The sequence below is a fragment of the Sapajus apella genome, unplaced genomic scaffold (genome assembly GCF_009761245.1).
Source record: "Sapajus apella isolate SASKATOON/1434 unplaced genomic scaffold, GSC_monkey_1.0 scaffold22, whole genome shotgun sequence".
NCBI classification, from domain to species: Eukaryota; Metazoa; Chordata; class Mammalia; order Primates; family Cebidae; genus Sapajus; species Sapajus apella.
In genome coordinates this window covers 18770994-18796224 of record NW_022436962.1, presented here as the reverse complement: position 1 = coordinate 18796224, position 25231 = coordinate 18770994, and the positions used below count along the sequence as shown (strand labels likewise).

Here is a 25231-nt window from a genome sequence, read left to right as displayed (position 1 = left end):
TTCTCAAAAAGCTAGAAAAATTAGATCTTCTGATCAAAGTGAACAGATAGTAACTCCCATCCCCAGTTGCTTTTCAGGATATTCTGACTAATTCTAATGTAAAGGGGCATTAGATAGAAAGAAATACACCCCCATTTCAAGCAAAGTGAACAGAAAATACCTCAGCTGGTGATATATGCAATATCAGACAAATATTCTGCCTGAGTATAGTATGTATATCCAGAACCATTCTATTTGAGGAAAAAGGTGTTATTTCTTCCTGTCTGCACATCCAAAAAAATTCAGGGATTTTCACTGGAAAAAAAAAAACTCAAAAAAATATAAACAACTCAAGTAATCAATTTATACATTTGTGCAGTGTATTACTTATATGCTTGATACTTGTGATATGGCTTTATCCTACAGTTATCTAAGAATATTCATCAAATTATTTTGATTGCTGTGATGAATGAATTGGTCAGGTCAACCCAGATAACATTTTTGTTCACAAGATAAAAAAATCCAAATATGCACCATCAATAGAACCACATGTAATGCCTCTTAGAGTGGTAAAGTGACAGTTCTATTTAGTACAGTATCTTTAGAAGCTCAAGAAAATACTCACATAATAGCATGAAATAATTCTTAGATGTGTATTCATTTTAATAATTTTCTTTTTTAATCAGCAGGTAATAACTACACCCTTCTGAATGTCACAAAAGTTATGTACAGCGGAGAAGAGACAAACTTTTGGGTGCTCATCGATGGGCTGGTTCCTTTTACCAACTACACTGTACAAGTCAATATTTCAAATAGCCAAGGCAGCTTGATCTCCAATCCTATAATGATCGCAATGCCTCCAGGAAGTAAGTCTATGTAAATGTTGGCTATCTTATTTTATATAAATGCCTTAAACTAAGTGTCCATTGAATACCTTGTTTATTTTCAGAGGTATTTTATTTTAGAACTTAGAGGCTCAATTGTATTTCTGGTTCTTTTGATTGTCGTTTTGCTTTGTTTTTTGAGATTCGTTAATTGATGGTCTTTTATTGTTTTGTTGAGACTACCTTCATTCAACTTACACTGTGTGTGTATGTGTTTATATATACCATACACACACATATATCTCTGGATTTCTGCATAAGAAAATTGGGAAACACTTTTTGTTTGAGACTTTACTTAGAGCCAGAATTTATATTTGTAATTTGAGCTTGCATTTTCTACTGCAAATGGTTCTCATTCCTGGTGTTCTAAACAACTACTTTAATTATATACTTAAACTACTCTCTGTGGCAAAAAGGGCAGGGTGCAGATGATAGAATAGGAAAATTCCGTTTGCACTACTAAAAAATAGCTTTAAATTCCTAATCCTAATGATTACAGTTCAGCAGGTCCACATTCACATGTGAAATATGATACAGTCTGGCTATTTTTATTTTAAATATTTCTATAAATATCAACCCAATCTATTCACAATTACCATTATTTTGTTGTACCATCAATTCCACCATGTTTTAAATAGTTGTGGGAAATAATTGTATTTAGGAAAACTCCCTCTAGGGTTGACATGGATGGCCTTGAACAGAAAGCATGCCTAAAAATGTTAAGAGCATCATTCTCAATTGGGTATTTAAGAATGTGTGTGTTCTGAAAATACTGAAGGCAAAGGACCCCAGCACACCCAGTGTCTGCCTTGTAGCCCAGATCCCAGGATTGAGTGTATTCGGGACTAAGGGAGAACGTCACAATTTTTTGTCAGCAATCTGAAGGGTAGGTTAACCCCACTTCCAGTTATAAGCAGTATAAGAACAGAAAATGCCTGATCATTGCAGAAAAATAAAGGGAAATCTTCAATTTGTATGGAACCTCTCTCCTGCCAAAAAGATTCAATACTTGTTATATCATAAAGCCACTATTATCTACTTTTTATGCCATTATTAAAATTAATGAATTGATGTTTTACTAAAACACTTGAAACTTGAAATGTTAGACGCTACATTACTTAAAAAAGAATGCTTGAAAGAAACTTTTTGGGCTGATCAACTCAGTATCATATTTATTGAACCAATAATTTTAAAAGGGAATTGAATTTAGATATATTTATTTAAAAATTGAGACCGAAATACAAAATAAAACAAATTCCCCCTACTAAAATAAACCTTAGGTAATCATGTCTTCATTTTTCACTTGAACACATGTGCTAGGAAGGATAGAAAACTGTGATGACTCTAAACCTTAGTATATAATATCCTTTATTTAAATTTAGAAATTAAAGGATAATCAGTGCCATAATGGAGATTCTAAGTTTGATAATAATACCTTTTCTATAAGACATATACAATATTTAATAAACGTGTTTATTTTATGGTATTTATACTGATTTAGTTTGTGATTTATAGTAATTTATATCATATTCATAAATTAGGGCAAATTTAATTCATTGTTCATGTGTTTAGGAATGTATGGTCTAATAATTTGTTGATTACACATGTATCATGATTCAATTAAGAATAGCAAGCTCCTACTGCTAACTGAATATCCACTATGTGAATATACCTGTCAGTAAAAGGGTTAATATTATGCAAACAGGAAGAAACTAAAGTATTGTTTTATAGTGGTGTAGTCAAACTAAGTAAACTGTTAACTGAGGCTTATCTTCATCTCTGCTCTGTGGATGCTTATCTGTGTCATTACCATAATGCACTGCAGGCCCACACTCTCTGGGCCTGATGCAATCATTCACTTTATGTATTCAGAAATCTAGAATTTGGGAGTCAGTCATTCACCAAAGAGGAAGCAAATATCTTTAAAGACAGACAGTGGTTTGCTAAAGTTTATTATGGCCGTTAGGACATACTTTCTTTTTTCATTAGATTGTTGTTGATTACAATTAGGAAACTTATAGCTTTGAAATTATCTTTTTTATGACCTTGTGGCAGTTTAAAGGTGATACCTCATTGATTAAATAGGTTTCAGTTCATGCTTCCTTTTACTTAATGAACTGAAAACATATTATCCTGATTTACACATAAAAATCATGCTGAAAAGCATGTGGCATTCACTAGAATATGTGTGTTTAAGTAGAATTAAATTAGTACTGAGAGTTATTAAAGAAATCTTCCATGCCTTTGTCCAGTGAACTGTGTTTCATTCTGAAATGAATAATAAATGAACCAATATACAGAAGCGAACCAACTTATGGGCAGAGAAGGTTCTATATGCTATTTACTTTTCCATTATATTTGGATTGTTATCATTATTGCCATTTCCTTGATTTCAATATTAGATCTCTTTTATGGTGATGTTGAATTCCCAGTATCTTTCAATGCTGGATGATGCAAGATCTGTAATGATAATATCCTTAGCTCTGCTTCTTTTGCATAGTTTTAAAACATAATAATAAAAGAGTAGGGCAAAATAAAATGCTCTTTTTTCTTCATCAGATATTTGCTATCAGGTATGACCTGGAAAACCCCCTTTATCCATTTAATCTGGCCAAATCCTACTCATTTTTTAGGCTTGAACCTAAAATTGGTCCATCAGAAAGTCGTCTTTTGCCAACAGAGGCTGAGATAAGGCCTTTCTGTATCCCAAAGAAGAATTATATTATAATGAAATTGCCTGTTTAATCTGTCACAATCACTGGTTATAAGATCCTATAGAGTAGGAACTGTTTCTTCCTCACATTTTTATCTTCAGCGCCTAGACTAAACCTGACACATGGTAGGTGCGTAATGAATAATTGGTGAATGAATGAATGAATAAATTAGTCACGAGTACTTAACTATTAGTTTTAAAATTTAAGTTTATCATGGCTCAGGCTCATCAGGCCTCCTCTCAACCTGAGCAACCTTGTATTTTAGGCAGTTGTGAAAACGTGACCTTCTCTATACACCACTGTCCAATGTAGGAATGCTGTGGTTATGTAGATAAAATTGGAAGCTCAAACTGTAAGTAGGGTGAGCATATTGGTGGTAAGAGGTATTCTCATATTGCACCAACTCATCACTCTTTTATTCTTTCCTATAGCGATTACTTTTCTCAGGTGTGCATAGAATAAACAAACCTTAGTTTAGATAGGAATTTGCAAAGGAGAGACAAAAGGATCACACTCCAAAGAATTTTACCACAATATATCATCTCTTAATTGATGGTTAGGATACATCTTATTTGCCAGTCCTACCTCTGTTTTTCTGATGAAAAAATATACAATTAAGAATATGATAAATACAAGTTATTGGAAGATAGAAATTAAAGCAAGAAGATGCTACTAATAACTCAGCACATAGATGAACAGTGGCAATTCCCAATTAACACCCATGTTTTATTTGGACAACTGGAGGAGCTTCTCTCTTTTTTTCCAATTATGTAACGGATCCTCCCCTCCTTCTGCACACTCAAGTTTTTTGTATTTCTACAATTACTATATTTTTAGGTTGTTTGTAATAACATAATGCTCATATTTAGCACTTAGGTACTCTTGGAAATAAAGAATATATTTAATCAGAGCTCTTGAATAGCATTATGGTACAGGTTCAAGAGTTCCAGGAAAAGAATTTAAAAAATAAAAACGAATCCAAATGTTAATCCATAAATATGAAACTTTCCTATGGCCTTTACCCCTTCAAGGTCTGGAGTTACTAATGGGGTTAGGATTTCAACGCTTAATGGGGCTCAGTGCATTAGTGTTTTGTATGCATGGAATTCAGCATTCAGTTTAATAAGTGGTTGACATTGGTGATGTCCCTTAATTTGCTTAAATCTAATTGGCTCTTTTATCAGTCAAACCTGTATGGATTGGCAATTGATCAGAAAGGGTCAGCCATGACTCTGCATGTAGTTAAATGATGGAAGCACCAGTTAAAGTCACAGTTGCATGATAATAAGCAAAGGAAGAACAAATGAGCTTAGAGGAGGAAGGCAAAGAAGCTTAGAAGTTTTGCAGGATCTTCAAGTTCAGAACAAAGGCATTATAGAGTATATAAATTTTAAATACACTGCATTTTGCCTCCAGACTTAAACCTTTTTTTTCCAGATGAACTGAAATCTTGTCTGAAACTGTCTTTGTTACATCAAAGAACTACTCGGAAAGCTAAAAGAGACAGAAGAAGCATAAAAGGGCATAGTTTAAAATGATTAGTGACAAATTCCATACTGATGAGCTAGAAACAGATTTTTTATGAAAGTTTTATATTATTCCAAAAAGGAATAATTCTCTTCTGTTTATCTTTTTCTGAACTGCTTTATTATAACAGTAGAAGGAACTTGAAGCCACCCTGGTTTGTGAACCTAATCCAGTTTTCCTCTGACAGTAAATAGTTTGCCATTAGTACTTTTAAATTGATGAGAATTATTATAATCTACAAACGGTATAAAATACTAAGCTTGATAAACCTGTTTATTTTCCCAAAGGTGTTATTAGAAAACCAAAAATTGAGAGAGGCAAAATAGTTGTGAGTAGTTTGTTTTACAGGGTCTTTTTGACTGTCTCTCCTTCCCTGAACCCCCTCCCCACTTCTCCGCCTAAAATATCAATGAAAAATAAAACCATTAGGAATTAAAACTTAGGCACATTGCAAAAGCATAAATGTTGGAGTCCTAAAAACATGGATTTAAATCTACCTCTTTCACACACTGCTTGAGTGACTATGAGCAAATTTTCAAATTTGCTCATCCATAAAAGAGGCTGGATGGTAATTCCTACCTGATGTAACTGACTGGCAGATTAACAACATAATGTATGTAATGTGTTTAGCATATTGCCTGTCTTGATAAACATTTGATGCTTCCTAACTCCTCTGTTCTATATTCCTACTAAGACTCTTTCTGGGGGCCTGGAAAATGCCCTATAGAAAAGGCAAGTAAAAAAATCTGACTCTCATATAAACTGCGGAGACCAGGATAATTTCATCTTGCTACATTCCTATCCTTTCCTACACTTACCTCTTAACTTGTTGATGTACATATGGCCAGGCCCATAACCCTGCTAAGGGGTGGTTGTGATGAGTATTAGATGATGAAGTAAGCAGGAAGCATGGGAAGTGATTTTCTTTTTGAAATAGCTTTAGCATCCTCCTCCATGACCTCTAGATCATAATTTGCAAATGATTTTTACATCAAGCTTTTATTGGTTATCTTGGGATTTCACATTTTTTCCTTAATAAAACTCTTCTGTGCTTATAAAGAGCTACTCATTGAATATAATTATTATGACTTTCAAAAATATCTATTATCTGTATATTTTATTCACAAATCCTTTTTTTACATCGTTAATGCTAGCCAAAAGCAAGTGATTTGAAATTTTATTCTAAAACTTTTTGACTTTTTCCTAATTATTCTCAAATACATATATTTAAAAGTTACATCTTGGAATACAAACTTATGTTTCATTTTTCACTAAATAGGAAAGCTTAGTAGTTTTTCAGCCAATGTGCTTTTGAATAACTAAATAAAATGTTTGCTTTAAAAAATGTTAGTATATGATTTTTGCCCAATAAGGCCACTAAAGGAATAATATATTAATGACTGACATTTTTTAGCTCGAACTACTAAATTCATTTGTGTTTAGAATTTAGGAAACTGGAATGTTCTTTCAGGTACTGCTGTGTAACAAGCCACTGCAAAAGTTAGCAACTTAAAACAACCATTCTTTATTATTTCTCACATGATTGTGTGAGTTGTCAGCATGGTTTTTCTTGCTTCAGGAGGCTAGACTGGGCTTCTTCAGAGTTCCCAGGGAAAATTCAGGGTTTTCAGAGTCAAGCCCCAGTGTGCAAGCCCTGAAAACCTTTGTTTGCCTCAAACTGTCCAAAGCAGATTTCTTGGCCAAGTCAAGAAGCATGTATGCTAGAATGTATGATTTACTGGAGTCTGATAATTTGTAAATTTTCCGTAAATGTCTAAGTGATTGGTTTTTAGATCCTGTATGTATGTCTGTATATGAACACACACATGCAAGTATTATAGTTACACAGTTTTTCTTTTAAATTAGTCCTATTTTTGAAATAATGATGCAGTAGCATCAAAAAAATGAAGAAAGCAGTTTACTAAATTTTTCCTTGAAGAAGATATAAGAAAACCTTTCCTTACATGACAGTAAATTTTGACATTTTATTTCAGAGTAAAGACCAAGAAATTTATTTCAATAGGTTCTTGTTTAAAATGTTTGTATCTCCCTCCTGGAGGGAAAATCCTGATCTCCTTTTATAGGTAGATGATTTCTTTAACATTATCTTAGTTATTTCTCAAATCTAGAGCTTGAGTATTCTGATTTCTGCTTGTAACTCTGAGCTGTGAGAGGGGAAACTGTGCGTGATTTGTATACTTTTTGTAGCTCTATTGTCTAGCATAAAATATTTGGTGAATGAATTACCAGAACTCTTTGTGGTAGTGATAACATGGAAAATAATCCTGAAAATTATCTTTTGCTATCGCTTTGTCTTTTACTTGGATAAACATTTTCCAGGATTAAATTCAACATTTAGGGTTGAATTCATCCTAAAATCAATTTTATTCCTGTTAAGATTACCATAACAGTGTAAAAATACATAATATAGGACCCTCTTGAGGTATGTTTATACATTTGTGTGTGTATATTTAATTCTCTGTTTTACCTGCCATTTTACTTTTTATTTTTAAATAATTTCAACTTTTATATTGTGTTCAGGGATACATGTGCAGGCTTGCTACATGGATATATTGTGTGATACTGAAGTTTCAGGTGTGATTGACCCTATTGCCCAGATAGTGAGCAGAGCACCTAATAGTTAATTTTTCAGTTCTTTTCTCTCTTCTCCTCTTCCCCTTCTAGTAGTTTCCACTGTAATCATCATTTTCAATTAACTTACCTGCTGTGACTGGCAGTTGAACAGTTAACTGAAAATAATGATTAAAACAGAACATTTAAAAAATCTAAATATATATTAAACACAATTTTAATTTAGAACATGTAATTACATATTTATCTACATATTATCCACCAATCTAATTATATAGGGCCAAGTTGTTTTCTTGGAGTGTTAATTTAATATTTATAAGTTCAACATATTTGCTACAAAAACTACACCCATAATGCGTAGTTGATGATTTCTACTTCAAAAACTTCCTTAAAAGGAGATCAAAAATTTAAAAATAACTAAGGAAGAATCTAATTACAGAATTTTTCAGGTTTTTATAATTTTCTAAGTTTTTAAATTATTTTTCCTGCACAAATTTTACAGTATTGTTTTATTAAGTCTTCACTGTCAGTTTTTCAAAGCAGTTAATTTTCATAGAAAAAAGTTTCTATTATGTTAACAGTGCTCATCAGTTTAATCATTATTTAATTAAATGGCATAATCACAACGAGAACCACAATTGACATCGCAGTATTGAAAAATACAACTGACTCTTGGTGAGTGTATAATTCTACTGATGATTGCAGAATGTTGGCCTTGAACAAAAGAGTAGTCAACTATCCATTTCTGCAATACAGAGTGAATGTAAATTTGGTATTAAGAATAGGTAGGTAAAGCAAGTGTCTACTATTTAGACACCCTCAGAGCAGCCTACCCAAGTAGGAGAGGCAGGACGGTGCTACCAAATTCTTCTCTTAGGTTAAACATTGCAACAGTTCTGCCTTAAAAGAAAAAAGAAATCATGGATTATATCCCTTCAATTGATTAGGGACCAAGTCTGAGATTTTTGGTGTGATTTGCTCAGTGAACATATTTTTCTCCTTCAGTTTTTAAAGGAAAGAACTGAGCTTTCTCTCTCTATTTTCAAATTTCAACCAAAACCTCTTTCTAAGACCTAAGAGGAATGAAATGTGGATAGCACTATCAATCAACCATGGGGAGAATGGTATCTTTTTTAGCAGAGTCTCTAAGAGAATTAGGAGCAACTAGATAACTCAAAAGACAAGTATAGACCAAAAAGCAAAAGAATAAATAAATAAGAATTACAAATGCAAACTCTATTGTATCTTGCACTTTCTTCATGCATTGTGGCACTGAGCATTGTAAAATATTTCTATGCCTTTTAAAATCAACTTAGTGCAATGTCAAGATGCTACTTTTAAAAAATAAAATCAAAAATGTAAAAGTTTGCTTGCCAGGGACAGATATAGAGCCCATCAGTATGTGTTTTCTATTTTTCATCTGCTCTGTATCCACTTCGATTTATTTGAAAAATATAAATAGAAACATTAATGTGCAGGGGGCAATGAGATATCTTAAAAATTGAGAGTACAAAGGAATGGAAATTTAAAAAATAAACTGTAGGTTAGCAGCTGAAATAAACAATAGGCTAAGATGGTATACTACCTTATTCAGAGGGTAGAAGGAAAGATGAGATTAACTGCTTTTTATAATGTAAAAGCCACAATGAAGATATAGGATGGTGAGGAATAGCGTTCTTTAAAACAACAACATTCTACCACATAAACAGATGGTTTGTCTTTACCTTCAGTATATTAAAAGCTACACAATTTATATTACATCCAGTTCATATGAATCTTTAGAATAGTTGTGCATAATGTTTTACTTCTGTGTATATCTTCCAAATGTGCTGCTATTTTTTCCCTGGAAAAATCAACCCGTTGAAAATAATAAAGCAGGAGAATTCAACAAATAAAAAGTATTTAAATTCTTAATAAAATAGTGTGCTTTCGAAAACACATAGCAGGCCATTTAGTTTAACCCATGCTTTCTCCCAGGTATGTTATGAGAATAGAACCAAAGGATTTATCATTGTCTTAAACATGCCCTCAAATCCTTTCCTAAAATTGTTACCTTTACTTTTTTAGAATTAATAGTTTAACCTGCTTTGTGTGTGTGTGTGCGCGCGCACGCGTGTGTGTGTGTGTGTGAGCAAGTGTATGTTTGTAATATTACATATTATAAACCAAAGACCAGGATACGTATGTGAATAATTTGTGAATAATTTTTTTTTACTTTTTGCCATCTTGACAATGAATCTCCTGCTTATAAAAACACCTTAGAAAGAAACTAACTTCTGAGCTATTGAGAAGAGGGAAGGAAACTTTGAAGTGTGCTTTACTATGGACTCAACAAGCCTCCAGCAAGGGGCTGCCAGCTCTCCATATTTGCATACTCTCGTGTGGATTACATAGAAATACACATGCCCACACACACAATTAAATGCTGTCTTTAAAGCTTCCTGGGGCAAGAGAGAGAGATGAAAAAAAAAATTAAAATCACATTTTTTTCTTTTTTACCAGGAGAGAGGGATGGGAAATATTTTTCCTTTAAGTTCCATTGATATTTTCTAAATCACATTTTAAAAAAGAATAAGCACAATTCCCTTTATTTTTTTTTTCATGGAAGAAAGGTTTATCCATCACTTTAAACTTAAAAATAATCATGTCTGTCTGACTGCCACTGCAGTCTAAAAGCAACTTGAAGATTTATTTGAAATCTTTAGTGCCCTAAAGAAATTTTTGCTTTATTTCTTTAAAATAATCTCTTGTTCTTTACTTTTCATAGACAAACTGTATGCTTGACTTGCATAAAATTCTGTGAACATTCACCTGCCTATATAAATACTCACAAAAGTGAGAAAATTCATAATATATCTTAGATAATTAGAAACCATATTTCCAATCTTGTTTCATCAGCAGCATCAAGAAAATGCCTTTCTGTATCTCTATAAAGGCATAAAGACCACCCAGAGTCTAAAGGAAAACCTAAAACCTTAAGGAAGCATAGATTGTGACAAGAGTAGGGAAATTCACTTACAACCACTATGATTTTCATGATTATTAATTAATTGGGACAAATGAAACTAGAAACATGAGGGTATCTAATACATACTTTATTAAATTAATCCTTCTTACACTTTGATGACTGTTTTTGAATGTATACTTTCATTTTTATTTAAACGTTTCATATGTATGTATCACGTCTTATCTACTAGAGTATAAATTCATGGGGAAGATAAAATGAATGGGCTGGGTGTGGTGTCTCATGCTTGTAATCCCAGCACTTTGGGAAGCCCAGGTGGGAAGATGTTTGAGCTCAGGCATTTAAGACCAATCTGGGCAACATAGGGAGACTCTATCTCTATTTAAATTTTATAAAAGAAGAAATAAAATGGAATAAAAATGAATGGGTGAATGGAGGTAGACAGAGGAGTCACAGCTATCTCCCTCTTTCTTTCTCTAGCCCTCTCAGCATTTACCTTGGCTCAGGCATATAGAAGGATATTAGTAATGATTACTGTCATGCTCTTGTGGAGTGCTAGTAGCCTAGTGTTATTTTTGCACCCAGCATACCTTCAGCCTTTCTTTGAATGACAGGGATCCAATTTCCCTCTCAGCACCCTGGGCTCTTTCAAGTTCAAAACATGTGCTGTGCGTGAAGTTGACTACAGTTCCAGGTCTGACCAATGAGGACATTGTATTCTCCTGACCACTATGATTTTTTTTTTCCCAAGAATGACAGGCATTCTAATCAAAGCCAATGAATTACAGTAAACTAGTACAGTCAGCAGAGGCACGTGTCTTGCCCTGTATTTGAAAACGGGATTCAGCTCAATCTGCTACTTAGCCATGTCGCCCCTCAAAGAGTCTGAGACATTTAGCCAGCAAGGAAGAAAGCAGAGTGGATGTGAGAGGAGGTAGACAAGATTATGATGATATCATTTGATCCTTTCAATCCAGCACTGCCCAACCCAGCTCCTTCCCTTGATTTTTTTTTTTCTTTTTTGATTAGAGGAGCCCATTAACCCCTCTCATTGCTTATGTCTCTTATGTGTTGTGTTTTCTGCCACTTGAAAGCAAAAGCATTTGCCACAATGCTTGAAAGAAAGGAAAACAAGTAGAGAACATTTAGAGAACCCTCATCACTTGAAAATTACGCTGAACGTGAAACTTAACATCTATGTTTGGCTTTTGCTTGGGCTCTCAAATTAGGAAACCTCAAGAAATAAGCTGGTTGTGAAATGAGATCATATTTTCTAAAACTATGAAATGGCTTAACCCATTATGAAGAGTCTCCTCAGAGCCACTTTATTTGATCATCTTCTAAGCTTGTTCTCTACTATTTTTAGGTCTCAGAGCCCTAAATTCTAGTAATTACTCTTGTGCTAACGAACTATTTGGTCTGACTTAAGTAACTTTACCTGTGACGTTGATCTCTTATCTCTAAAATGGCAGATGTGAATTAAATCAGCAGTATCCATAGTGTGATCCCAGACCAGGAACTTTAACATTCCTGGGAATTTATTTGAAATGCAGCCTCTCAAATCCTACTCTCAACCTACTTAACCAGAAATTCTGAGAGTGGGGCCAAGCAATCTCTGTTTCAGCAAGACTCCACTACCAACTCCCAGGTCACTGGAGGCATGCACAAATTTGAAGACCACAGAGCTAGACCATCTTTAAAATACCTTCAAAGCAAAAATGTGACATGATCTTGTCTATGATTCTATTCCACATTTATAATTGAGACACAGGAATACTGAGGGAAAAATAGGTATGATAAGCCCCCATGCTCAACTTGTCTTTGAATATATAAGCTCCATTCTTAGGGCCAGAGGTCTTTCCAATGCAAGAAAGCCATCATGCTGCTTACAGTCTTCCTGAATGGGACAGGAACAGATACCAAGGGTAACCAGTTCCAGGTGTTGAGTCCTACTTGGGGCATGATGTTTTATGCACTGAGGACACCAATCATCCCTACTGTGAAGACACTGTCAGCTAAATTTCCTCTGCTCTTCAATTTCTTCACACAACATCTGTTATAAGAAACTCCATGGAACTAAAACCTGAGTCTTTCCCCTCTGGGGAATTTTCTTTAATGAGCATCTTGTGGCTACAATCTCTGTAGGGTTTTGAAATATGTTTCTTCATGTCAGTTACATCTTCATCCTGGATTCCAGAGTTTGCTGTCTATTGGACCTCATAGGTAAGATTTTTCCTTTTAGGAGTTCACAAACACAACTCCAGAGCAGGATGACATAGTGTCCAATGCCTAGAGAAAAATTAAGATCATGTAACCTTTTATTTGCTAAAAAAGATATTTTTGATGTTGTGATCATTCATGCCAAGATAGCATTTATGAATACTAGGTGCAGGTGGAACTTTTCATATATTAACTCATTTTATTCTCCTCACAAACCCTGTAAGGAAAGTGCTGTTATTATCCCTATTTATACGTGATGACATTGAAGAAACAAGATTGGCCTGCAACTATTAAGGTCATGTTACTAGTAAGAGGCAGAGATTGTATTTAAACCTGGAGACTGACTATAGAAGCCTCATTCTGAGCCACTATACTCAATTGTTTCTTTGAAGCACCTTCTACAGACTGTTCATATGCTCTCTTGGCAGAAGTGACACAGATTTTGAGGCCCCACTAATCAATGCAGGTCTGAAGAGGTGACTTGACTCTATAGCAGTGTCAAATATAATTTTAAGGGTATTGTTGGTTGAACTATGAGGTTTTTAAATCCTGTTGCAGATGGCTTAGAAAACTGTTCTCGATGACTACATAATCCATGCTCTAAAGTTTATAATGTCATAAGAGAAAAAAAAAATGTAGGTAAAACAGGTTTACAGCCTTACAAAAATGCATTAAGCTGAAACAATGTTATGTGGTATATGCTCTGTGTGGAGAAGGCAAGGAAACCAACCAGTTAGGCCCATCCTTTGCCAGTGTGGATATAAGTACTTAACTTGCCCACCAAGTATTTTGTCCAACTTCTTTCATATTTACCCACGTACTTCTATTATAAATTTTAATTAAAAGAAGACAATGTTAAAATAGTCTTCGTATTTATCTATTTAGGAGAAAATATTTATAATTTTTGTGAAAATATTATTTCTTTTTCTGCACTTTTAGTTCGTAAATATCTTGTGAGTTACACTGTACATTTCTTTGTACATTATATCACAGTACTTTGGCTTGTGATTTAAAAATTTAGATTTTATAATTTGATTTGTTCTTGTAGAAAGTTTTTTATAGGTGTGGCATAGAAAATTTCATTAGAACTTGCACAAATACATTTACCCAAAATATTAGTGTGTAATGGTGGTGTCATTATTTTTCACTACTACATTGTCCTTTCTTTGGGCTTATATTAAAGTTGAATTCTTTGTGATAATGACTTTCATATCTCAAGAAAAATGAATAGTGTAATCTTCTGCTTATACATAGTTTGCACTCTTGTCAAGAGGTTTAATTTATTGAATAGTATTAATTTAAAAAATTAAAAAACTTTCTTAAAAGAGAGCAAGAAATCTTTTATTTGTAAAAAACTAATGAAAGAAAGAATCTTTTTCTTCCTGTACTAAAACAATTTTCTGTGAACAGTTGAAAAACACTATAGTCAGGTGATGACACTTATTCACAAGTGGAATAGTCTAGTAAAAAGCCATGTGAACAGTGCGAGTATGTGGGAAAATTGTTCACTGGAATGGTCACAAAATGACCATGTATGACCTCTGGGCCATCAGAAAGGAGGAATACTTTCCTCATCAAAATCTGAAGTTGACAGCATGACCACAGAAAAAAGTTTAAATCTTATTCCCATGGTTAACTCTGTAAATCAAGTATGCATGTCTCTTAGACTGTGCGTTTGTAAAGCATGGTGTCTATCAAAATATCACAATTCATCGTATCCACCACTTGCCATGACCAGCATTTTCATTTCCTGATTGTGTGACCTTGACAAACTTATCTCCTTTCTAAGCCTCATTTTGCTTGTCTGGGAAGGGGTTTCAGAATTACAGAAGTTTCCCCAGTTGGTTTAGACAAGGAATAAAGAATGTGTGCTCGCTGAGAAGATCAGCTGGCATGTTAGGTAGCTGCTCAATTCTTTGTTTAAAGCACATAAAGCATGATATGTAAATACAGAATATACATAAGCTATCACTATTAGGTTGAAAATTAAACTAACCTGTAAACATCTAAATTTTTATCTTCCTTGATGATTCCAACAGCTGTCTCTAAAACTAAGTGTAGGGAAACAGCAGACTGGTTGTGGTATATTAAATTATAAGTGAGGACTAATTTGAGGATCAAAGATGCTCTTTGGGAGATATCACTTGACTAGTAGGAAAAGCATTAGCTGTCTCCCTCTGTCTCATGTATTTGTTCTCTCTGTCTTAGAAATATCCTTCCCCACAGTTTCTGAATCTTGATGTTTAATTTAACACAAAGGTCTTTGAGAAACACAACAGGGGGTTGTTCCTGGTAGTTCTGGCATTGAGGAAATTGAAATATACATGTTTTTTTCTCATTTATCAAAGAAGGGCAAGAATCTAAACTGACATCTTTTATCAAATGAATTATGAACTGTGTACTTTGTACCTAAGGGAACAACAACTAAATTAGGATTTCAGTTAAGAGAGAGAGAGAGACAAAAATAGGCTTTTTAATAAAACATACAGTAATTTCTGTTACTGTGCCTGACAGTGACATGGCCAGATACAGTTCTATTGTAGAACTAGTGAATGGATGCAGGCTACTCTGAAATCTTTAAATGTTTTTGAGATATCTTCTCAGAAAAAATTAAACCTAAATTTCTTATGTTGTTAGGCTTTATGGTCAGTGAAATAGTCTTGATAATCTGAAGTGAACTTTCAGCTTACTTTCTTAAAAAAATAACAATTGCAAATTTTTTACTTCCTGATAAAATATGAAATTATAGGTTGCTTAAGAGGGAAAATGCTATGCAGAATAAAAATAATATATATGAAAATGCCACATTCCATCTCGCCTCTGTTTATCTGTAACACCTACACAAATACACACTGCACACTATACCCTCATGTTACTGTGCTGATAAAGAGCGTGAATTCTAAGATCATTGGGACTTGGTTCAAATCTTAATTTCCCCCGTCCTGCTCACTTTATGAACCTTGGCAAATTATACAATCAGACTCTGCTTTACTTTGTTTATCTGTAAAATTGTAGTAAATAATAAGCACTATCTCATAGGATTAACACTTAAAGCTTAATTATGATGATGCCTGCAATAGATACAACATGATGCAGTACACACAGTAGTTGTTACATTGCACTGTTTTATCCTTCCTTACGTGAGAAGATTGGGCAACAAGCAGCAAGTTGACACTCCGCTATTTAATGGCCATTGATTCCTGGAGTATAGGACGCATTAGAATTAAAATTTTAAGGAGATCATGTCTATGCAATATATCCAATAATCTTTTTTTTTTTTTTTTTTTTTTGAGACAGAGTCTCACCCTGTTGGCCAGGCTGGAGTGCAGCAGTGCAATTTCAGCTCACTGTAACCTCCGCCTCCCAGGTTCAAGCAATTCTCCTGACTCAGCCTACTGAGTAGCTGGGACTGTAGGCACATGCCACTGTGCCCGGCTATAGATTAGGTGCCTTACCAGCAACAGAAATTTATTTCACACAGTTCTGAAGACTGAGAAGTCCAAGATCAAGGTGCTGGCAGATTCAATGTCTAGTGAAGTTTCTTCCTCATAGACAGTCATTTTCTTTACTCTAACTTCACATGGCAGAAAGGGTGAGAAGTCTTATTTAGGTCTCTATTGTAAGGGCACTAACCCCATTCCTGAAGGCTACAATCTCATAACTTGATCACCTCCCTAGATGGTGAGAATTTCAACATAAGAATTATAGGAGGGACATAGACAGACCATAGCAGATGCCCCACATTTAATTTAAATATTTTAATGCTAGATCTAGTTATTATTTGAGTAATTAATTAATCAACTTGAATATTATAACCAATCCCATTGTTACAATAACTTTTATAACCCATCTGTTCTGATACTTCAATCATTAAGTGACTAAAATTTTGTCTACTATTCAAAGATCTCTTAATTTCTTGGTATTTGATTGTATTTTAGAATAGTGGGTTCAATGGCACCATAGAGGAAAAGTCCAACTCTAAAATATAATGGTTTATTTTCTCCACTACCTCAGCCATTTTTTATTTTGTTCTATTTTGTTTTGTTTTGGAGAGAATCTCTTACTTTGACACCCGGGCTAGAGTGTAGCGGCACAGTCATGGTTCACAGCAGCCTCGATCTCCTGGGCTCAAGCAATCTCCCACTTTAGCATCTTGAGTAGCTGGCAGTGCAGGTATGCACCACCACACCCAGCTAATTTTGTATTTTTTTGTAGAGATGGCGTTTTACTATGTTGCTCAGGCTGGTCTCAAACTCCTGGGCTAAAGCAATCTCCCACCTCAGCCTCCCAAAATGCTGGGATTATAGGTATGAGCCACTGCATCCAGCCCCTCAATAATTTATTTTGCTATTTTTCTTTTTATGTACATTCAACAAGGGATAATTTAATGCACTCTTCCTGAAAAGAGTGGCTTTGACTTAAGCCTGAATTTACTTATTGTTATCTTGCAAAGCATATCAATTTTTAATTTCACAAAGTCTAAATTCTTCAGTGAATTATTTTAAACAGTCAATGAGTGATATTAGAATCAAAAATAAAATAGAATTAATTGAACAATATTGTTGTTCTATATATTTTAAATTATTTTTCCAATTGAAAATATGCTTTAAACAAAGGACTCAAGTAATCAGATACTCAAGGAAAAATAATTTAATCTATGCAGCCTGGAAACTAATTGGGTGAATATGATGGTGTTCAAAATAATAGGAATACTAAGAAATACTCTTAGGAATACTAAGGGGAATTCAAATGTCGAAAGCAAAGGCTTAACTAGAGTGTCTGAATGTAGGAAGTCTCTATAACAAAAAGGAAAAAATTTGGTTGGTGGTTTGAGACATAACAGAAAAAAAAACCCTCTTCTGGGCATTATGACCACCAACTTCAGGGCCTCTAATTAGTCTGACAAAGTGACAGTTCCACATTCTAGTTGAACAAATAATGTATCTAATGAAATTCAAAATCGCTGTTTTTCTCTGAGCACAGTGAGCTACATCATTCACAGCTTTGGGGTATTTCAAAATTAACAGAGGATGGCTTCAGTCTGTCTGATGTTTCCTGGTTAACAAATTCACTGAAATTGTCTTGGAGAGCAATTTTAAGCAACTCTTTAATCTTAAACCACAAAGAGAGGTGGAGGTGGAGGTGTGTTACCTTGGTCCTATGGATGCTAATGTGAAGTGGAATCTTTTATTTCTCAAAATGGTCAATAGCAATTAGTATTCAGTGGTGTCTTTTTATTCTGGTGCCCTTGACCCACCTCTGCCCCTCTTTCTATATTACTCCTATTATATACTGTAACTGGGGATATCCTTGCTTTTTTCCTAGTCTAATTAAAGCATTCTTAGTGAACACGGGAACCATTTTTCATTTCATGAAGAATAATTACTGGAGCTAGGTGAAATCTGCCCATTGGGTTTTATATAATTTTTGACAAATATTTGCACCAATTTTGACTGATATATTCTTACCATTTCACTGTAAAATTTCAGTGAAGTTTTCAGTTCCCTTAGAACAATAAACCTAAATATGTCCATGAAAGACCAAGACAAATGTTGTACCATCTTCAGGTTTTATTTGCTAGTGTACTCTAAAATATTTTATTTTTTCACTAATATAAGAAGCGTTGATGACTTTTTATCAATTTTTTAAAATTTTTGCACATGCTTCTTTCCTAGTCAGAGTTTGACCTAAAGACTCTTCTACTACACTAGTGACAGCCTCGAGAAATATCATTTATTTAAGTTGGATCTGTAAAACTTATCGCTCTTGTTAAATATTTTGTTTCTTTATTTTTCTCTAGAGTCCTTTTTCAGAGCCAAAGGTGCCTTGACAAATAAAAGATGTGAAAAATTACTAAACAGAGGGAAAAAGAAACAGACTAAGAAAGACAGAGACAATTTCTTCAAACCTCTACTCTAAAAAATCCTTCTCACAACTTACATGATACATGTGTTTAAAAACTCAAAAATATCTTGCTTTCCTTCAAAACTCTAAACTGTTAGATTTTGTCACTCGTCAAAGCAGTATCTACTCTCCAAGTCAGTTCTTTAGGTTCCTGTGTGGTGGGTAGAGAAGAGGTAGGGAAAGAAGGCTAGCTACCTTTTATGTCTGTGAGGAAGGGCAAAGGAGTCTGGTTTGGATCATTTTAAACAGCATTGTTTAAAATAACAGGAACTGGAAATTTGGAGACAGTTCCTGGATTCAAACAGCAGCACAATACCTTATTACCTATGTGGTCTTGTGCAAGTCATATTTATCTTATGAAGTTTCAGAGTCCTTGACCCACCTGCTTCATACCTAGGACTACTAGGATTTAGTGTTATGACACATGTGGACTAAATGCTTTCTATGTGTACAATAGAAATTATTGTACACCATTCTCTGGTGTACAATAATTCCCCAGCATTAACGCTGACATTGTAGTGGGCTTATGTTTACAAATGAATATCAAGAAGTTAGCATTGTTCAAGGGGCAGTTAACCAAAATCATTCATTAAAGTTGTTGAGTTGTTTAATGAACTTTAACATAAAGACTCTTTATCAAAACTTTGAACTTTGTTCAAATATCATTCGTCCAAAAGCAGTTGCTAAGCTCTTTCTATTCACCACGCATAACCCTAGGTCCTGTGCAACACAGGCTTTTGGAGCAGATGGAGTACATTCCCTGCTGGAACTGAAGGCCCTGGTCACTATTGGGGTGATGTTCATAACTGCATTTCTGTATGTTGTGGCTGGCTACTTAGGAATTCCCTAAGGAGAAGGTGGATAGATCAAGGTACTTAGAACTTGGTTTCACCTTTTTGGGGAAGAAGGGATTGCTCAGTGTTGTTAAAGTTGGCTGTTAGTTTTAAGTACAAAATTGTATTTTCCTTATTTGGTGGGATTATTGTAAGTAGATATTTTTAGAAATCAGAAAAGTTAACTGATTAACTGTGATTCTCTTGTTTTACAAAACTGCAAATTAGTAAATAAGAAGGATCCATTTTATTCCAAATTCATTCCCATAAAATGAAAACTTCTTGGAAAAACAAAAAAAATAATTTTTCAAGAAAATATATTGATTGGTAAGTCATCATTTCTTTTCTGTTTTGCCTTGGCTCCTGTGAGTCTCAGAAAAAAATCTGTTGCTACTCAGGAGGCTAAGGCAGAAGAATCACTTGAACCCGGGAGGTGGAGTTTGCAGTTAGCAGAGATTGCACCACTGCATTCCAGCCTGAGCGACAGAGTGAGACTGCATCTCTAAAAAAAAAAAAAAAAAAAAAGAGAGAGAGAGAGAGAAAAGAAAAAAAAAAGTATGTTGCTTGATAATAGCTAACCTTACTAGAGGTTTTATGGTACAATTAACTGATCCTTTTCCTTCTTTATTTAGCCTTGTTTTCTTGTGTTTTATTTTAAATGTTTTAAAAAATATATTTTGGTAATTAGGCAGGTTAATAAATTATAAAAAATATCTGTAGTTTTCCCCATCTCTTTCTGGTATTCTAATGACATTAAGGCGGATTCTTTATTGATCCATGTAAGAATGAGCTCCCAGAAGTGAGTGTAATGAAATCAAGTAGCCAGAAATACTTAGTAATTGGGTTGTTTTTCACATTCTGCACTCAACTTCTGTGGAAACAAACTCAAATCAAAGTTTATCAATAAGATGATAAATCCATTCATTCCTTTTCAGAATCCAGTCCAGTTCATTTACTATAGAGTAGCCACCATCATCTATGCCTCAATATTTTCAAACTAAACAACAATTATTGTTTCTCTGCTTAAAACATTGATGGAATCAGTGATTTCCTATCTCCTTAGTATTCATTTCAGACTCCTTATGTGGCCTAGAAGAGCAGTGTCTCCCACCTTTGCTGAACTGCTTTTAATTTCTCAAACAGTGAGTTCGATATCTATCACCATAGAGCTTCCAGCACATAATAGTTCAGCAAAATCTTAGTCATTTTATACGTCCAAACTTAAATACCATTCCTTTAGAAAGCCTTTTTCCTTTCTACTAAAATTAAACCAGCCCCCTTCAATGACTCCTCTTATACCACACTGTTCTCCTTCATAGCACTTTGTGTACATTTTAACTACACATTGCTTTCTGTTTGTTGGATACCAGTCTTGCTCCTCTTGACAATATTCTCATGCCCATAATGGTGTGACACTGGCTAGTTTGTTCTTCATTATGCACTCATCACCTGGCATAATGCCTGGCAAGCGGGCAAGGAGGATGGGTAGATCAGTTTTTCAGGGAATATTAAAATGACAGCACAGTTTTATCACAAATGTTGAATCTTTCTATATTTACATCTTTATAGCTTGGAGATTGCATAGTAAACAGGCAAGAGGATGAGGTTTTGAATCAAAATTCTCATGTTTGAATCCCAGCCTGGCACTTAGCATAGTCACAAAGAATGTAGGCAAAATGCAATACTCACATCATCTCATTCATGGTATAGCTGCAAGGCCAAATGAGAAAAATGGAGATGCATTCAAAAAGTGGCAGCTACATGGGAACTCATGAACACAAAGAGGAGAAAAACAGATATCAGGGCCTACTTGAGGGTGAAGTATGGGAAGACAGAGAGGAGCAGAAAAAAAAAAAAAAAAAAAAAAAAAAAAAAAAAAAAAAAAAAAAAAACTATGGGTACTAGATTTATTACCTGAGTAATGAAATCATCTGTACACCAAACCCCCATGACTTGAGTTTACCTATATAACAAACCTGCATATGTACCCCTGAACCTAAAATATCAAGTTTTTTAAAAAGTCATTGAATTGTTTATAACTCAAAGAATATATACTTGGGGGATGGATACCCCATTCTCCATGATGTGACTATTTCACATTGCATTTCTGTATGAAAACATCTAATGTACTTCCTAAATATATATACCTACTATATACCCACAAAAATTCTTAGAAATCATTGTTTTAAAATAAAGAATAAAAGTAGACCCCTATCTCTCACCATATATAAAACTAAAATCAAAATGGATTAAGACTTAAGTCTAAGACTTCAAACGATGAAGCTACTACAGGAAAACATTGGGGAATATTTATAGGACACTGGTCTGGGGAAAGATTTCTCGAGCAATATCTCACAAACACAGGCGACCAAAGCAAACATGGGCAAATGGGATCACATAAGTTAAAAATCTTCCGTACACCAAGGATACAATCAACGAAGTAAAAAGACAATCCACAGAATGGGAGAAAATATTTGCAAACTACCCCTCTGACAAGGGATTAATCACCAGAATATATAAGGAGCTCACACAACTCTATAGGAAAAAATCTAATAATCCAATCAAAAAATGGGCAAAATAGTTGAAGAGACATTTCTCAAAAGACAGACAAATGGCAAACAGTCATGAAAATATGCCCAACATCATCGATTATCAGAGAAATGCAAATCAAAACTATAATGAGATTTCATCTCACCTGATTAAAATGGCTTATGTCCAAAAACAGACAACAACAAAAGCTGGCAAGGATGTGGAGAAAGGGAACCGTTGTACCCTGCTGGTAAGAATGTAGATTAGTATAACCACTATGGCGAACCATTTGGAGGTTCCTCAAAAAGCTAAAAATTGAGCTACCATATGATTCAGCAGTCCCACTGTTGGGTATATACCCAAAAGAAAGGAAATCAGTATATTGAAGAAATATCTTCATTCCTGTGTTTGTTATAGCACTGTTTACAATAGCTAAGATTTGGAAGCAACCTAAGTATCCATCAGCAGATGAATGGATTAACAAAAATATGATTCATATACACAATGGAGTACAATTCAGTCATAAAAAAGAATGAGATCCAGTCATTCGCAATAAATTGGATGGAACTGGAGATTATTACATTAAGTGAAATAAGCCTGGCACAGAAAGACAAGTATTGCATGTTCTCACTTATTTGTGCGATCTAAAAATCAAATCAATTGAACTCATGGATATAGAGTAGAAGGATGGTTACCAGAGGCTCAGAAGAGTAACAGAGGGTTGGATGAGAGGAGGGGATGCTTAATGGGTTAAAAAAAATAGAAAGAATGAATAAGATCTACTATTTGATAGCACAATAGGATGGTTATAGTCAATAATAATTGTATATTTTGAAATAAAAAGTATAATTGGATTGTTCGTAACTCAAAGGGTAAATGCTCGAGGGGATTGTTACCTCATTCTCCGTGATGTGCTTGTTTCACATTCCATGCCTGTATCAAAACATGTCATGGGCCTCGTAAATATATATACTCCCTATATAACCACAGAAATTTAAAAAGTAATTTAAAAATTAAGAAAAAATTTTTCTCAAGTGATTAAAACTAAAATGGCTGGGTAATTTAAGCTCTGTATTGGATATAAGCGGAACATGCTTTTTCTAAATCTTGTGAATTTTTTAAGTGGTTACAAAATATAGGATCAGACTTTGTGATTTCATAAATATTATTATTACAAATAATGTATCTAGAGCGATCTCAATTATGAAGGATGGGGAAGGAAATTACTGAACAAATGTTTTTTTCCTTTGAGAATGCATTTTGCTCTTGTTGCCCAGGCTGGAGTGCAATGGCCTGATCTCGGCTCACTGAAACTTCCGCCTCCCATGTTCAAGCAATTCTCCTGCCTCTGCCTCTGGAGTAGCTGGGTGGCACCCACCACCACACCCAGCTAATTTTTTTATGTTTTTAGTAGAGGCAGTGTTTCACCATGCTGGCCAGGGTGGTCTTGGACTCTTGACCTCAGGTGATCTGCCTGCCTCAGCCTCCCAAAGTGCTGGGATTACACCCATCGAGAAACAATAAATCTGAATGTATAGTGCTTATCTTCAAGTAACTTAAAATGAACCTTGAACATATAAGGTTCTCAAAACATTTAATTCCTATCATGCATACCATCTTTACTATGGCATGAAGATGATCATAAGTGATCATTCAGACAATGTGAGCCACTAAATGGTTATAAACTGAGCTAGATTGTTTACAAGATATTAATGCTTGTGATGCTGACCCCAAAACATTATGATCTTTTTGCCATTAAATAAAAATTTACAACACTATGTCCCTCTAGTCATTACAGTATCACCCATCAACATGTTTTTTGGGGTTCCATAAATGATTCAATGATAATTAAGAAGATACTTGATCAGTGTTACTAACAAATAATAAATGAGTAAACTATGATTGTAGTTATAGTGTGAATAATAGATATGGTAAGATCATGTGACAGACATTGGGGTTAAGCTAAAGATCATAACAATAGCAAACACTTATATAGTACTTATGATGTGTACTTTATTATGTATATATTACATTGTGTAACCACTTGATACAATAACTTATTTAACCCTCCCAACCAAACTCTATGAAATATGTGTCATCTTAATCCTTCTCTCATTGATGAAGACACTGAGGCACATAGAGGTTATGGTGCTTGTTCAGTAGGTAGCACAATCAGGATTTGAACCTAGATGAGTTGGCTCTTAACCAATACACAGAACTGCCTATTCTGTGATTTAATTAAAATAAACTCTAAATAAAGACATTACAATAAAGATATTAATTAGCTGCTAATCAGCTAATTAAGTTAAAAATGTAGAAAGTGGGCCGGGCGCGGTGGCTCAAGCCTGTAATCCCAGCACTTTGGGAGGCCGAGGCGGGTGGATCACAAGGTCAAGAGATCGAGACCATCCTGGTCAACATGGTGAAACCCCGTTTCTACTAAAAATACAAAAAATTAGCTGGGCATGGTGGCGCGTGCCTGTAATCCCAGCAACTCAGGAGGCTGAGGCAGGAGAATTGCCTGAACCCAGGAGGTGGAGGTTGCGGTGAGCCGAGATCGCACCATTGCACTCCAGCCTGGGTAACAAGAGCGAAACTCCGTCTCAAAAAAAAAAAAAAAATGTAAAAGTGCTAATTGAACGTAAATGAGAGTGACAAGTGTGAAATGTTCAGAATTTTCTAATGTAATAAAAAGCTTATCAAAAGTAAAAAAGTTTTATTTGAAAAAAATGCATGAACAAGTATTTTAGAAACTAAGAAATCTTAAATGGCCAATAAGCATGTTGTAAATGTTTTAATCACAGTCTTGGTTTTCATTGCTATCTATAGACTGATACCTTCCTTTTGTATATGCCCAGGCCTAAACACATGAACTCCAGTCCTGTATAGCCAATGGCCTTCTAAAAATATCTTAGGCAATCTAGAACCAACAATTTTTTTTTCTTCCTCCACCGAGTGTCCCTCCCCTATTAGGCCCATTTCAGAAAATGATATCATTTTTCAGTTAATTGCTCAGACCAGAAGTTTAGGAGTCAAGCATTCCTCTTTCATTCTCTTCATCCTACATCTGTTCCATCAGGAAAT

The 25231-nt window shown here is 34.5% G+C and overlaps 1 protein-coding gene across 2 annotated transcripts in view; it reads left to right on the top strand.

Annotated features, from left to right (window-relative positions):
* Nucleotides 1–25231, top strand: part of USH2A (usherin) — a 763828-nt gene that overhangs the window by 458671 nt on the left and 279926 nt on the right. Inside the window, exon 37 of one of the 2 annotated variants that reach the window (XM_032289234.1) lies at nucleotides 669–845. In XM_032289234.1, coding sequence (XP_032145125.1) covers nucleotides 669–845 — 177 coding nt within the window. Of the gene's footprint in view, nucleotides 1–665; nucleotides 846–25231 lie in introns of both variants that reach the window. The other variant, XM_032289233.1, reaches the window with a different exon arrangement.